Below are 11,746 nucleotides of genomic sequence, written 5' to 3'. Positions count from 1 at the left end.
ATTTTATTATTATTATTATTTGGATACAAGATCTCCCTCTCTTGCCTGGGCTGAAGTGCAGTAATGTGATCCTATTCCCAGGCACAAGTGATCCTCTCACCTCAGCCTCCCAAGTAGCTGGAACTACAGGCACATGTCACCATACCTGGCTAATTTTTTTGTGTGTGTGTGGAGACAGTGTCTCACTGTGTTACCCAGTCTGGTCTTGAACTCCTGGTCTCAAGCAGTCCTCACACTGCAGCCTCCCAAAGTGCTGAGATTACAGGTTTGAGCCACCGTACCTGGCCACCAATATTCTAAAAGGGTAGATTTCACATAAAAATCAGGATTTGGGCAAATGTGGTGGTTCATGCCTATAGTCCCAGCCCTTTGAGAGGCCAAGGTGAGAAGATCTCTTGAGCTCAGGAATTCGAGGCTAGCCTGTCCAACATAGTCAAACCCCAGTTCTACAAAAAAATACAAAAATTAGCTGGGTGTGGTGATACAAGACTGTAGTCCTAGCTACTCAGGAGGCTGAGGTGGGAGGATCACCTGAGCCCAGGAGGTAAAGGTTGCAGTGAATTGAGATCATACCACTGCACTCTAGCCTGGGTGACATAGCCAGACGTTTAAAAAAATATGGATTTCTAGATTCCCTGGAAACATCAGAAGATGTAGCTATCCATATCTGGACCCACATTCCCTCCTGTCCATAATGGATGAGAAGGGAGTAGCTGCTGCCCTCTTTAGATGGAGCATGAACCCTGCAATCATAGTCTTTACCCAGTATGCTTTGTTTCTCTGTGCTAACTGCCTGGTTCTTGTAGGAATTTAAGTTTGAGATTCCTGTAGTTTCCATGAAGGGAATGGACAACATTATTAAAATGAAACACAAGCCATCAGAGTCTGAGCAGTGAAAAATCTTGAAAGGAGAATCTCAGAGAGTAAGAATCTTAAAGTCAGAGACTAAGTGGTGATATCCTTGCAGCCAGAGAAGATCCCACAAATAAGTAAGAACATGCAATGTTTGTCTTTCTGTGCCTGACTTATTTCACTTAACATAATGATCTCCAGTCCCATCCATGTTGTTGCAAGTGACTGGATTTCATTCGTTTTTATGGCTGAATAGTACTCCATTATGTATATGTACCACATTTTCTTTATCTGTTCATCTGCTGATGAACACTTAGGTTGCTTCCGAATCTTAGCTATTGTAAACAGTGCTGCAACAAACACGGGAGTCCATATAACTCTTTGACATACTGATTTCCTTTCTTTTGAATATATACCTAGCAGGGGGGTTGCAGGATCATATGGTAGCTCTATTTTTAGTTTTTTGAGCAAACTTCCAACTGCTCTCCATGGTGGTTGTACTTAATTACCCTTAATTACATCACCAACAGTGTACAAGGGTTCCCTTTTCTCCACATCATCACCAGCATTTGTTATTGCCTGTCTTTTGTATATAAGCCATTTTAATTGGGGTGAGATCATATCTCATTCTAGTTTTGATTTGCATTTCTCTGATGATCGGTGATGTTGGGCACTTTTTCATATGCCTATTTGCTGTTTGTCTTCTTTTGAGAAATGTGTTTCAAATCTTTTGCCCATTTCGATTACATTTTTTTCTATAGATTTCTTTGGGCTCCTTATGTACTGTATTTATTAATGCCTTGTCATACGCGTAGTTTGCAAATATTTTCTCCCATTCTGTCAGTTGTGTTTTCTTAATTGTTTCCTTTGCTGTCCAGAAGCTTTTTAACTTGATGTGATTCTATTTGCCAATTTTTGCTTAGGTTACCTGGGCTTGTGGGGTATTGCTCAAAAAATCCTTGTTCAAACTGGTGTCCTGGAGAATTTCCCCAGTGTTTTCTTGTAGTATTTTCATAGTTTGAGGCCTTAGATTTAAGTCTTTAATCCATTTTGATTTGATTTTTGTATATGGAGAGAGATAGGGGTCTCATTTCACTCTGCATATGGAAATCCAGTTTTCCCAGCAGCATTTATTGAAGAGACTGTCTTTTTCCCAGTGTATGTCCTTGGCACCTTTGTCAAAAATGAGTTCATTGTAGGTGTGTGGATTTGTTTCTGCTTCTCTATTCTGTTCCACTGGTTCTAGGACCCCTCAGGCAACTGCCATGGAAACAATGGCATCTCCTTTCCTCTCCAGCTTGATACATGGGCAAGTTCAGCTGCCTGGGGCTATTCCATTCTACCAATTCCTTGAGTGAGGATGGGGATATGATGGGCAAGGTCCAAGCTGCCAGCTTCCTGACCAGTTTATCTGGCCCTTGATGAAGGGGAAAGTGTTGCTCTGATTCCCTCCTTGGCACCTGGTGGGTAGCTAGTATTCAGACCCCACTACCAATTGGCTCGTGAGTGACTCTCTGCCCAGAAAGCATTGCATTGGTTGCCAGCCCCAAGCCACTTTCTGAGACTTTTTCTCCATTGGCTGCAGCTTCATGCAATGGAGTCCCCATGCCCGTCTCTGAGTTCTACTGTTTATGTGCCCTGTCGATGGCCCTGACTGCTGACTCCTCTCCATCACTGGGTGAGGGGCATAAGCTCTTGAGGTTCCCTGGATCTCCATAGCCCCAACCCTATTCCCTGTGTACCTCCATGCCAGACTGCCTTGGGATTTCTTTCACCCATCTCCACACCCCCAGGCTTTGAGCAAGGAGCTCAGAAGCTTTGTTACGTATAGCTGTAAAGCTCCTGGCCTCCATTGTCATCATCTTTGCCTACACCAGTGTGTTCTCCTCCATCCACACCACTGGAGCCCACTTGCATGGTGCCGTCTCCCCATGAAGTCTCCATTGCAATCTGCTACTTCATTTTCTTCACTGACAATGGGCAGGCGCTGGCTGCTCATCTTTCTCCTGATGGGAGAAGAGCCCACCAGCTCCTCCCCGTCTTGGAGCTGGAGATGCCAGGTGAGGGGACCAAGTTCTCCCTATGAAGTCTGACTGGCAGGAAAGTCACAGGGCAGGGGGGGCTACCATTTTTTGATGTCTATGCATGAGGCACTGTGCAACCACATTCACAACTATTGGCTTATTTAGCCTTGACAACAACCTTACAAGATACAAATTGTTCTTACCCTTATTTTCTGAGAGGAAAAGGAAATCAGAAATGTTAAATGTGCCACTTAAGGTCACACAGCCAGGAAATGATATAGCTAGATTTGAGCCTGGGTCTGACCACTTTCTACCCTCAGCCACTCTGGCAAAAGAGCACTAGAGAGTTCACAGGCAGATTGTCAGATTTCTATGCAGAATTTCCCTATGGCCTGGTTTCTTTGAGTCAGTGGGTCAGGGAAAGCAGAAGAGGAGAGACTATGGTTAGTGGGGCTGGGAATTTGAAGACACGTTCTCTGGCTCCAGAGAAATGCAGCCTACTCAGAGTGGGTAGAGGTACAAGACTCAGAGCTAGAAATGGCTAGGAGTGGTGCTTGCTTTGTGAATGAGAACGAGAAGCCTGGGCAGCCTCATCATGAAATTCATTCCTACATTTAGAGGCACGATGGAGTAGGCAGAAATGAGGGATGGGGGCCCTGCTTTACACAGGAGGATGCTAAAGCCCAGCAGAAGCTCTTCTACTTGGAGCTACCTCTTCCAGACTGCCAGACACTGAGCAACTGGGTCAGGGTAGCAGAGTCCAGAGATGCAAGGCTGGGGAACTCTCTGGCCCTTCCAAGAGCCTCCCTCCTCTTTATCCATATCCTAGCAGCCATCACCCTAGTGCTGAGCCCCGTCCTCTATACCCTACCACCAGCCTCCTTCCAAGACAAGGTGGCCAGTGCTTGGGCCAGAAGGCCCTGATGCCTTCCTCAAGAACTACTAGCCAGAGCATCACACTGATATCCCAGCACCACAAGAGTGATCTCTGAGCCCATACTCACACACAAGGGGCCTTCACTTAGTTTTCCCAAATGCAAGGGGCCGACTGGGTCCCCTGCTCTACCTCACTCCCTTCAAGGGCCAGCGAAGACCCCCAGGTGGCAACAGTGAAGAAAAGCCAAGGCATATAGGGACAACTAAATCCAAGAGAGAATGGAAGGTGGTGACAGAGCAGTGGGACTGGGCAGGCACCCCACTGTTCAGGCCAGGTAAGATTGCAGACTTGGGTGGTGCGACCTGAACACTTACTGAGCCAATTAGCAAGGCGTGACTGGCCTTTTTTGACCCATGAGGAGGCTGGGGTATCCTTTTTTGACCCATGAGGAGGCTGGGGTATCTGGAGAGCAAGGCTTCCCTTCCCAGTCTACTGACAGCCCTTCAGGGATGCAAACATCCAAAGCATGGACTTTCTCTCTAGCTGCTCTTCAGAGTCTGGGAATTTTATGGCCACACAACATGGCAGAAGAAAGCCCCTTCCTTTCAGGAAATCAAGATGAGAGGGTCTCTCTAGCCCCCTGGGCTTTGGGGTCAATGGAGCCAGACCAGAGTCTCCCTTAAAGCACTTAGACCTCTTAGGTTGGCTTACAGGTAGCACAGGGACCCCTAAGCCTCCTGGGCTGGGACTTCACTCTTCATTCGTGCCATTTAGAAGGGGAAGGAATGGGCACCTAGCCAGGCTCATCTCTCCCTAGGATGCCTGAGGTCATGCTTGTGGCCAGGTCATGAGATGGGGTTTGCAGCTTCTGCCCAAGTTCTGGCTGACTCATCCCCTCCCTGCACCCCCCAACCACTCCTGGCTGAAAATCCCTCTCCAAAGAGAAGAGCTGAGGCCCTCCCTGTTCCTCCTGTGGACTCACCCAAGTCCTGCTTCCAGTAAGCTGAAACCCAGCAGAGGGTGAGGTGAATGCTCAATGCTCTGAGCCCTAACATTGAGGCCTCAGTTGCAACCCCCGTCCCCATTCCCCAGCCCACTGTCAGCAAAAAGACAGCCACACAGTTAAAGTGCATCTCTGGTAATGCTTTATTGAATGGCTCCCTACAGCTCCATTCTCATCTGAAGTGCCCCTCAGGCCTTCCAGACCATTACCCCCATCCAGAGATGATAACTCATGAGAATTGATATATGTGTGTGTCTGTGCAAATGCGTGTGTATATATATGTGTGTATATGTATCTATATACACACACATATATATATTAGCTGTACAGTATTTATAGGTACAAATAAAATAGGCTTGAAAATTACAGTGGTGGTTGGGACCCATCCCATTTCAGTTTACTCAGCAGATAGAAAAATAAAGCACCAGTGGCCTTTGAATGGAATTTGAATTTCCGTGTGAGCAAAGATGGCTGGCCGGTGGGAGAGAACAGGTTTGGCTTAAGCTCCAGCTGGCTATGATAGGCCCTTCCATCTGGCTGGCTCAGGGGCCAGGTATCTGCTTGAGAAAGGGGCTGTTATATTAGCCCATTACCATAGGCAAAAGGGACAAGGACACAGACCCTTGTCTCTTAACCATGCTCTGCTTTTGCTTGGCCTGGGCAGTGGCTGTGCGTGGCCAAAGGCTACAGAGGACCCCATGGGGTGGCGGATTAAGTATGAAATCCAAGTCAGGAAAAACTGGTTTCATTGGCATCTTGAGATCTGAGAAAGGAAGGTTCTCCACCCTCACATCCCAATCTACGCCAATTCGTCATGTCGTGTATTAGTGGCCCATCAGAGCCCACACTTAACTCAGCCTCATAAAATTCGGCATCGTATTTACACAAATGAAACAGTTCGTGGTGATTGGGGCTGCCCTGCACTCCACCCCTGTGCCCATTCATTCCAGTCCAATTCCTCTAAAGAAGCCACTTCAGGGCCAAGGTTGGCCCTGAAGGCAGGACCAGAACCTCCTGTCCCATCTCAAAATCACCCTCGCAGCAAATAAGACGTCTTGGCCTCTCAGTCTGGTAGAGACCTGGAATCACACACTGCTGTTGACTTCTTTGTCCCTATAGGCGGGGAGCTGTGGCGGCTTCAGGCCAAGTGGTGGCCTTACAGGCAGGTGGCAGGTGGCAGCAGTCTTCTTGCTAGTCATGCGATTCTCTTCTGTTTTTGGGAGAGTAGAATACAGGCTTGGGGGTGAAGGGGGAGTGGAGTTGCCTAAATTCTCTTTTTCTCCCCTCTATGTGCAGAGGAGCTTTAAGAAAGAGGGCAGGACAGGCAGCTGGAGCCACCGCGGCCCGGCTCTGCTCCTGGCAGCAGCACCCAGGGGGCTGCTCTGTTCTTGGTTCCCCCTCACTCCCTTGGTGCCTGGGGTGCCTGGGTGGTGCCACCCTGGGACCAGCCCAAGGCTTACAGTTTTGTCTCAGGGCCTGGGGCCTGCAAGGTGGGGAAGGAGTCCCGGATCTTTGCCACTTCCATGGCACACAGGTGCCCAAATACTTTGTTGTACCAGTCAGGAGAACGGCCCCTAGGGAAGTAGAAGAAAACAGGGATGAGTGATGGGTTTTTCCCTGGAGTCTTCACCAGGGAGAAGGAAGAAAGGACTTGTCTCCAGCCTCAGGGATCAATAGCATGGGGCAGAGAGTAGGGGCAGAGGCAGGGGAGGGGTCAGGGCCAAGAAGATTGAGCAGGCCATCCCAGGCGTGGTACCTGAGGTCCGCACGGCAGATGTGTGTGAGCCGAGAGCGGCCCAGACCACAAGGCTCCATGAGGTACTGGGACGTGAGCATGAGGGCCCGCACACCCGACTCTGGCACTGGTTGCTCAGGATCCAGGGACTGGGAGACAAGCAAGCAACCCCCACGCGGCAGGTCAGAGCGCCACATCCTGTCGGAGAAGGGACACATAGGCTCAGATTCCTAGTGCTGGTTTCCACCCCACTTCCCCTGCCCAGCAAGCACAATGAAGTGGCAGCTGTGGCCCCTCACCGAAGCACCACGAAGTCACGGCAGGGATGGGGTGCCATGCTGTCGGTGACATAGTGGTACAGCTCCACACCCGGCATCAGGGCTTCCAGCACCTGGGCCCGCAGCAGGTCCTCATCCCAGAGGGCCCGCTCCCGGAGAACACGATGCAGCACCACAGCTGGAGGCGCTGCCACCTCTGTGGACACCTTCCATAGCTGCAGTGGGTGCCCGTCTGGTGCCTGTGAGCCACAGGAGTGGGGATGGGGGCAGCTGTCAGGGCTGGAGAACTCTGACTCCAGCCCTGAGTCCAGGCCTCAAACTTCAGGGCCTGAGGCTCGACAGGGTAGGCTGCAGAGCTCCTCTGCTAACCCTGGCCAGATTGAGAGTGTGCCCATGCTCCCCGCCCTCTTGCTCTCTCTCTTCTAGATGTCTGCTTTTCAGCCTGTTAGACATCATAAAGAGAAGACGGGACACACATTCTCAGAGGACTCCCAGGCCCTACCATGATGGGCATAGTGCTTGGAAGTGCAGGAAGATGGTGATGATTATCAAGGAGCTCACCATCTAGCACATGGACTACATAAGCTGCCCCATACAGTGCCTTTTGTATGTGCCAGACACCCACCCTGATCCTACATGGGAGGTTTTGTTATGACCCTTTTTACACAGGACACTTCAGGCTTGCAATCTTACTCAGAATCCATGTCCAAGGAAGAGAGTAGCCAGTGCCCAGTGGGGAACAGAGAGAAATCCCCTCCATCCTGGGGCATGACAGAAGACGCTAAATAGAGGAGTAACACATTCCGTTGTCAGCTTGGGACATGTAATGCTTGGGGTCAGGGCAGTCCAGGCAGCAGGACCACACAAAGGTGCAAATGCAAGGATTCAGCTGGACTGTGGGGCAGGGAGAGATGGGAGTTGTGGGTATCAAAGCAGCGTCGTGTCTGAAACGGGACTTTTGGAAGGTCATTCTGGCAGGTGGTTACTGAGAGAGCTCCCTTAGTCTCATTTGGTCCTTGATTCCTTAAAGTACTTTCTTGGCTCTCTGACATTCTCCAAGGGTCAGGCCGAGGCACTGCGAGACTGGGAGGGCAGCTCCTGGGCTCCCTCCTTTGGGTTTCCAGACTCCCCTTGCCTGCACCATGCTCTCCCAGCCCCATAGCAGCCACTCGTGGTGTGGTACTCACCTTCCTGCAAGCCAGCTCCGTGTGCTGGGGCCCCGGCATGCTCATCCAGCCCTTGAAGCGCTCAGCAGCATCACGCAGCAGGTCCTGGACGCTCTCCTCCATGTAGAGGCTCAGGCTCACCCCCGCAGCTTGGGCCCGACGCAGCTCAGCCAGGGCTGGTCCGGGAGGGCTGAGCTCAGCTGCGCTGTAGGAACTGCATAGCTGCAGCACCATATCCTGGGGCACCTGAGAGTGCACACAGAGTGGGCTGCAGCTCCAGAGAGCAGGAGACCCCATGGGGTCTGTCAGGTTCATGTTAAAGGCAGTGGAGAGGTACCACTGTGGAGTGGTAGCTCAGCTACCACAGCAAGGTAGAAGAGAAACCTTGTGGGGGAAGAGTATGAGCTTGAGGGGTATGTGTCAAATTGGGTCCTATGCCTGACTTGGAGCACCAAGCTCAGACTTGGTTCTCTCAGGTCTGGTAAGTAGGTGCCATGGCCTGGGGTTACTCACCTGGAAAAGTTTCTTGCAGTCACTGATCATGTGTGACAGGCCCTGGGTGGCTGCCATGTTCTCACTCAGGTCCCTAGGGCCAGGCCTGCCAATGAGGCTGCGTTTGCTCTTGATCCTAGATGGGCAGGAGGTGGTAAGAGGAGAGATGGCACAAGGGCACAAGACAAGATGGCCAACACACTGCCTTCCAGCTGCCAGAAAGCAACTTTGTCAGACCTGGGCACAAAACAACCTGCTACCTTTTGGAAGGCCCTGCTCCACAGCATCCCACCAGCCCAGAGCCCCTGAGGAGTCAGGCTCACTCCTTGTGGTGAGGCTGAGACACAGCACTGTCAGCCATCAAAGGCCAAAAGTAGAATGGGGCCCGAAGTGTCTGGACCCAGCCCAGCCCTGACATGCCCTGACCCATTTCACCTGGGAGAGGGGCTATCCTTCTTAGAGACATTGAGGTGGAAGATGGAGGGTGCCAGGCACACTGCCAGGTTGCCTGCTGTCATTTGGTTTTCTTTGGCAGAGGCAATGTCACTTAAGAAGTAGAGCAGGGTCTGCAGCACCTCTCGGTTCTCATCGGGGAGCAGCAAGGTGGCAGCTTGTGCTGCTGCCAACCACTGATCCCTGGGGAGCACTGTGAGGAAGCAATAGAAAAATAACTTTCCTTACTTCCCCAGAGGACTTAGCAGCAAGCCTCCTGCTTCCAAGGGGGCAAAAGGCATGGCAGTCCCAAGGGGAGCAGTGAGAGGGAAGGAAAAAGGTCAGTTCTATAAGGCCTTTCAGTGCCTGATCTAGCTCTATTACTAATGTACAGTGTAAACTTAGGTAGTTCCCCTTTCTTCCCTCAGGGCCTCAGTCTACCCTTCCATATAATGGGTTTGGGAGCAGAATGATCTCTCTCCTAGGGCCTTTCCAACTCCAGATAGTAACTGTTCCAGTCAGCTCACAGGTCCAGCTACATCTGCCTGCACCAGGCTTATCTTCCACAAGCCCTGGGATTCAGGGAGGTTGAAAATGGGGCAGGTTATTGGGGGTATGAATGGGTGACTCACACTGGTAGATATGCAGGAAAGTGGTGGTGAGCTTGCTGGTGAAGATGGGCTCAGGCAGGTCCCGGAAATACTGCTTCAGCAGGTCAGCCACGTCGTAGGCCGACTGGCCCTCATAGCAGACATTGTCAGGCGAGGTCTCATTCATTTGGCGCAGATTCTGGATCCTGGACTTGACTCCGGACTTGCGGAAGATGCCCACCTGGTCCATGCGAGGGAGTGAGGGAGGAAGGCATGTATGATTAGGAGGGAGACTGTGAGGCCAGTCCTGGTCGGAATGTCGGGAGTGTAGGCCACCCCAGACTTCAAAGCCTGTCAGGCTTCCTGAGGGGCAGGGTAGAGAGACAAATGGCAAAACCAAATACAAGGATTTTTACAGTTTCAGGGCCAAAGAGAAAGATGCTCTTGAAGAGACAAGTAGGAAAAAGTAGGTCAAGGGTAACTCAGGCTCCCAGAAGACTGGGACTACAAAGCCTGGGCCAGAAAGAAGGTAACACAGAGCTGGGCCTCAGAGTAGAAAGGAGCTTCATCCTTTCTGGGCCTTCCTGAGAACAGCAAAGGCCTCTGGTGGACCAGCCCAAGTGAGGCGGAAGGCCAGAGCAGTTCTCCTCCCCAGCTCCTCAGCCTTCCACCCAATGCTCACCACCACCCCACCCCCGCACCATCTCCCCGCAACAGACTGCCCCAAGAGGGCTCACTTGGTCCAGGCACTGGCTGCGCAAATAACGCATGGCTTGCTGAATGCTCTGTGGCAGTGGCTGGCCCGTGCGCTGCAGGTGGATGAGGGGTGGCACCCCAAACACGTGCTGTCCCCGGTAGTCTGGGGTCTTGTTCCTCCTCATGAACTTGGGCATTGACCTGTTTGGGAGAATGACAAGTGATCAGAGAGGGGGAACACAGTTTGGAGACTCTACCTGTAGTCTTGAAGGATCAGGTGGGGTGAGGAGGGTAAGGCACACACCACAGCCCCAGAGTCAACACTCATTGAGCACCTGCTTTGGGCCCAGCCCTAAGGAGTCACAGAGGAACACAGAGAGCTCTCAGTCTGACCAAGGAGATTACTGTGTCAACAGGCAGTGACAACTCATGTGGCCAGTAGGAGGCCAAGAACTTAGGTGAAGCCCCATTGAGGGAGGGGAACTGTACCTAGTGGGTTAGGGAAGGCTTCAGAGAGGATGTGGTAACTCAGCAGGCTCTTGAGGGATGGGAAGGCGTTGTCCCAGAGGAGAAATGGGGAAAAGGCATTCCAGGCAGAGAGCACATCACGAACAAAGGTAAAGAGGCAGGAAAAAGCATAGCACATTCATGGAAGGATGACTGGTCCCACTCATCTGTAAGGTGGGGCTGCTTAGGAGCGGGGGGCTAAAGAGCCAGAAGGATGGAGCAGGACCAGAACATGAAGGAATCATGGTGGAAGGGAATCTGGACAATGAGGAGCCAGAGAAAGGTGTTTATCTGGAGAGTGACAACCGAGCTGCATTTTAGGACAATCTTACTAGTTACAGCATGGAGGTTGGGACGGAGAAGATACAGCTAGAGGACCTCAGGTCCTCTGCCCTATATTCAGCCTCACCTAGCCCCTTCCGGCATAGCACACCACTTCCCTGGCCTGTGGGCTCTGCCTGCCTGCACCCACCTTCTGGGCTGATCCTGCCCGGGGCTGTGGACCTGAGTCAGCAGCTCTCCACCCTCCATGACCCAGGAGCCACTCACCAGACCCAGCCCTGCTTGTGGGGCACTGTGTACTTCTCCATGAAGGCAGTGAGCCGCAGCAGCGAGCCCTTGTGCAGGAGGTTGATCTGGCCTGCAAACTGCCGGTTGATCTCCAGCGACTCCGAGTTGAGGCTGGGCCGATGGGAGTTCTGGAAGCTATGCCAACGGAGCTTCCTGGTGGGGGGCGGGAGGCAGGGATGAGATGGGTGGAGACGCCCAGAGGAGCAGGTTTGGCTAAACCTTAGAAAAGGTTGTGTGTTCTTCTGGTCCCCATTTTCCTCCCTAAAGAAAAAATGCAGGGAGATGGGAACACTTTCAGTGCTGCTGCTGAGACCCCAGGGTAGAAAACGCTTGGACTCAGCTTCCTAAAGCCCAAGAAGTTCTTGGGGAGGGTGGCACAGAGCTCAGGCCCATCTAGGGCCAACAAGCAGTACAGCCCCGACCATTCCAAGACTATCGTGGATGGGCTGCTCCAAGAAATCCCAGTGGGCAAAGCTGGGGACCACAGACCATCTCCTCTAGCATCCTCTCTCACTTTACAGAGG

At 51.7% G+C, this 11,746-nt stretch overlaps 1 protein-coding gene across 10 annotated transcripts in view; it reads right to left on the bottom strand.

Annotated features, from left to right (window-relative positions):
* Window positions 1-4,881: 4,881 nt before the first annotated feature.
* The window catches only part of STARD8 (StAR related lipid transfer domain containing 8), a 78,197-nt gene continuing 71,332 nt past the window's right edge, over window positions 4,882-11,746 (bottom strand). For 6 of the 10 annotated variants that reach the window (XM_035288326.3, XM_078363396.1, XM_035288324.3 and 3 more), the window contains 9 exons: window positions 11,202-11,483; window positions 10,187-10,346; window positions 9,492-9,690; window positions 8,863-9,073; window positions 8,449-8,563; window positions 7,957-8,181; window positions 6,791-7,008; window positions 6,513-6,689; window positions 4,882-6,330 (listed from right to left, as the gene is read on the bottom strand). In XM_035288326.3, coding sequence (XP_035144217.3) covers window positions 6,213-6,330; window positions 6,513-6,689; window positions 6,791-7,008; window positions 7,957-8,181; window positions 8,449-8,563; window positions 8,863-9,073; window positions 9,492-9,690; window positions 10,187-10,346; window positions 11,202-11,483 — 1,705 coding nt within the window. In that variant the 3' untranslated portion in view covers window positions 4,882-6,212. The remainder of the gene's footprint in view (window positions 6,331-6,512; window positions 6,690-6,790; window positions 7,009-7,956; window positions 8,182-8,448; window positions 8,564-8,862; window positions 9,074-9,491; window positions 9,691-10,186; window positions 10,347-11,201; window positions 11,484-11,746) is intronic. The other 4 variants (XM_035288327.3, XM_078363399.1, XM_078363397.1 and 1 more) reach the window with 1 other exon arrangement.

The sequence above is a fragment of the Callithrix jacchus genome, chromosome X (assembly GCF_049354715.1).
Source record: "Callithrix jacchus isolate 240 chromosome X, calJac240_pri, whole genome shotgun sequence".
NCBI classification, from domain to species: domain Eukaryota; kingdom Metazoa; phylum Chordata; class Mammalia; order Primates; family Cebidae; genus Callithrix; species Callithrix jacchus.
This window is presented reverse-complemented; position numbering and strand designations above follow the sequence as displayed.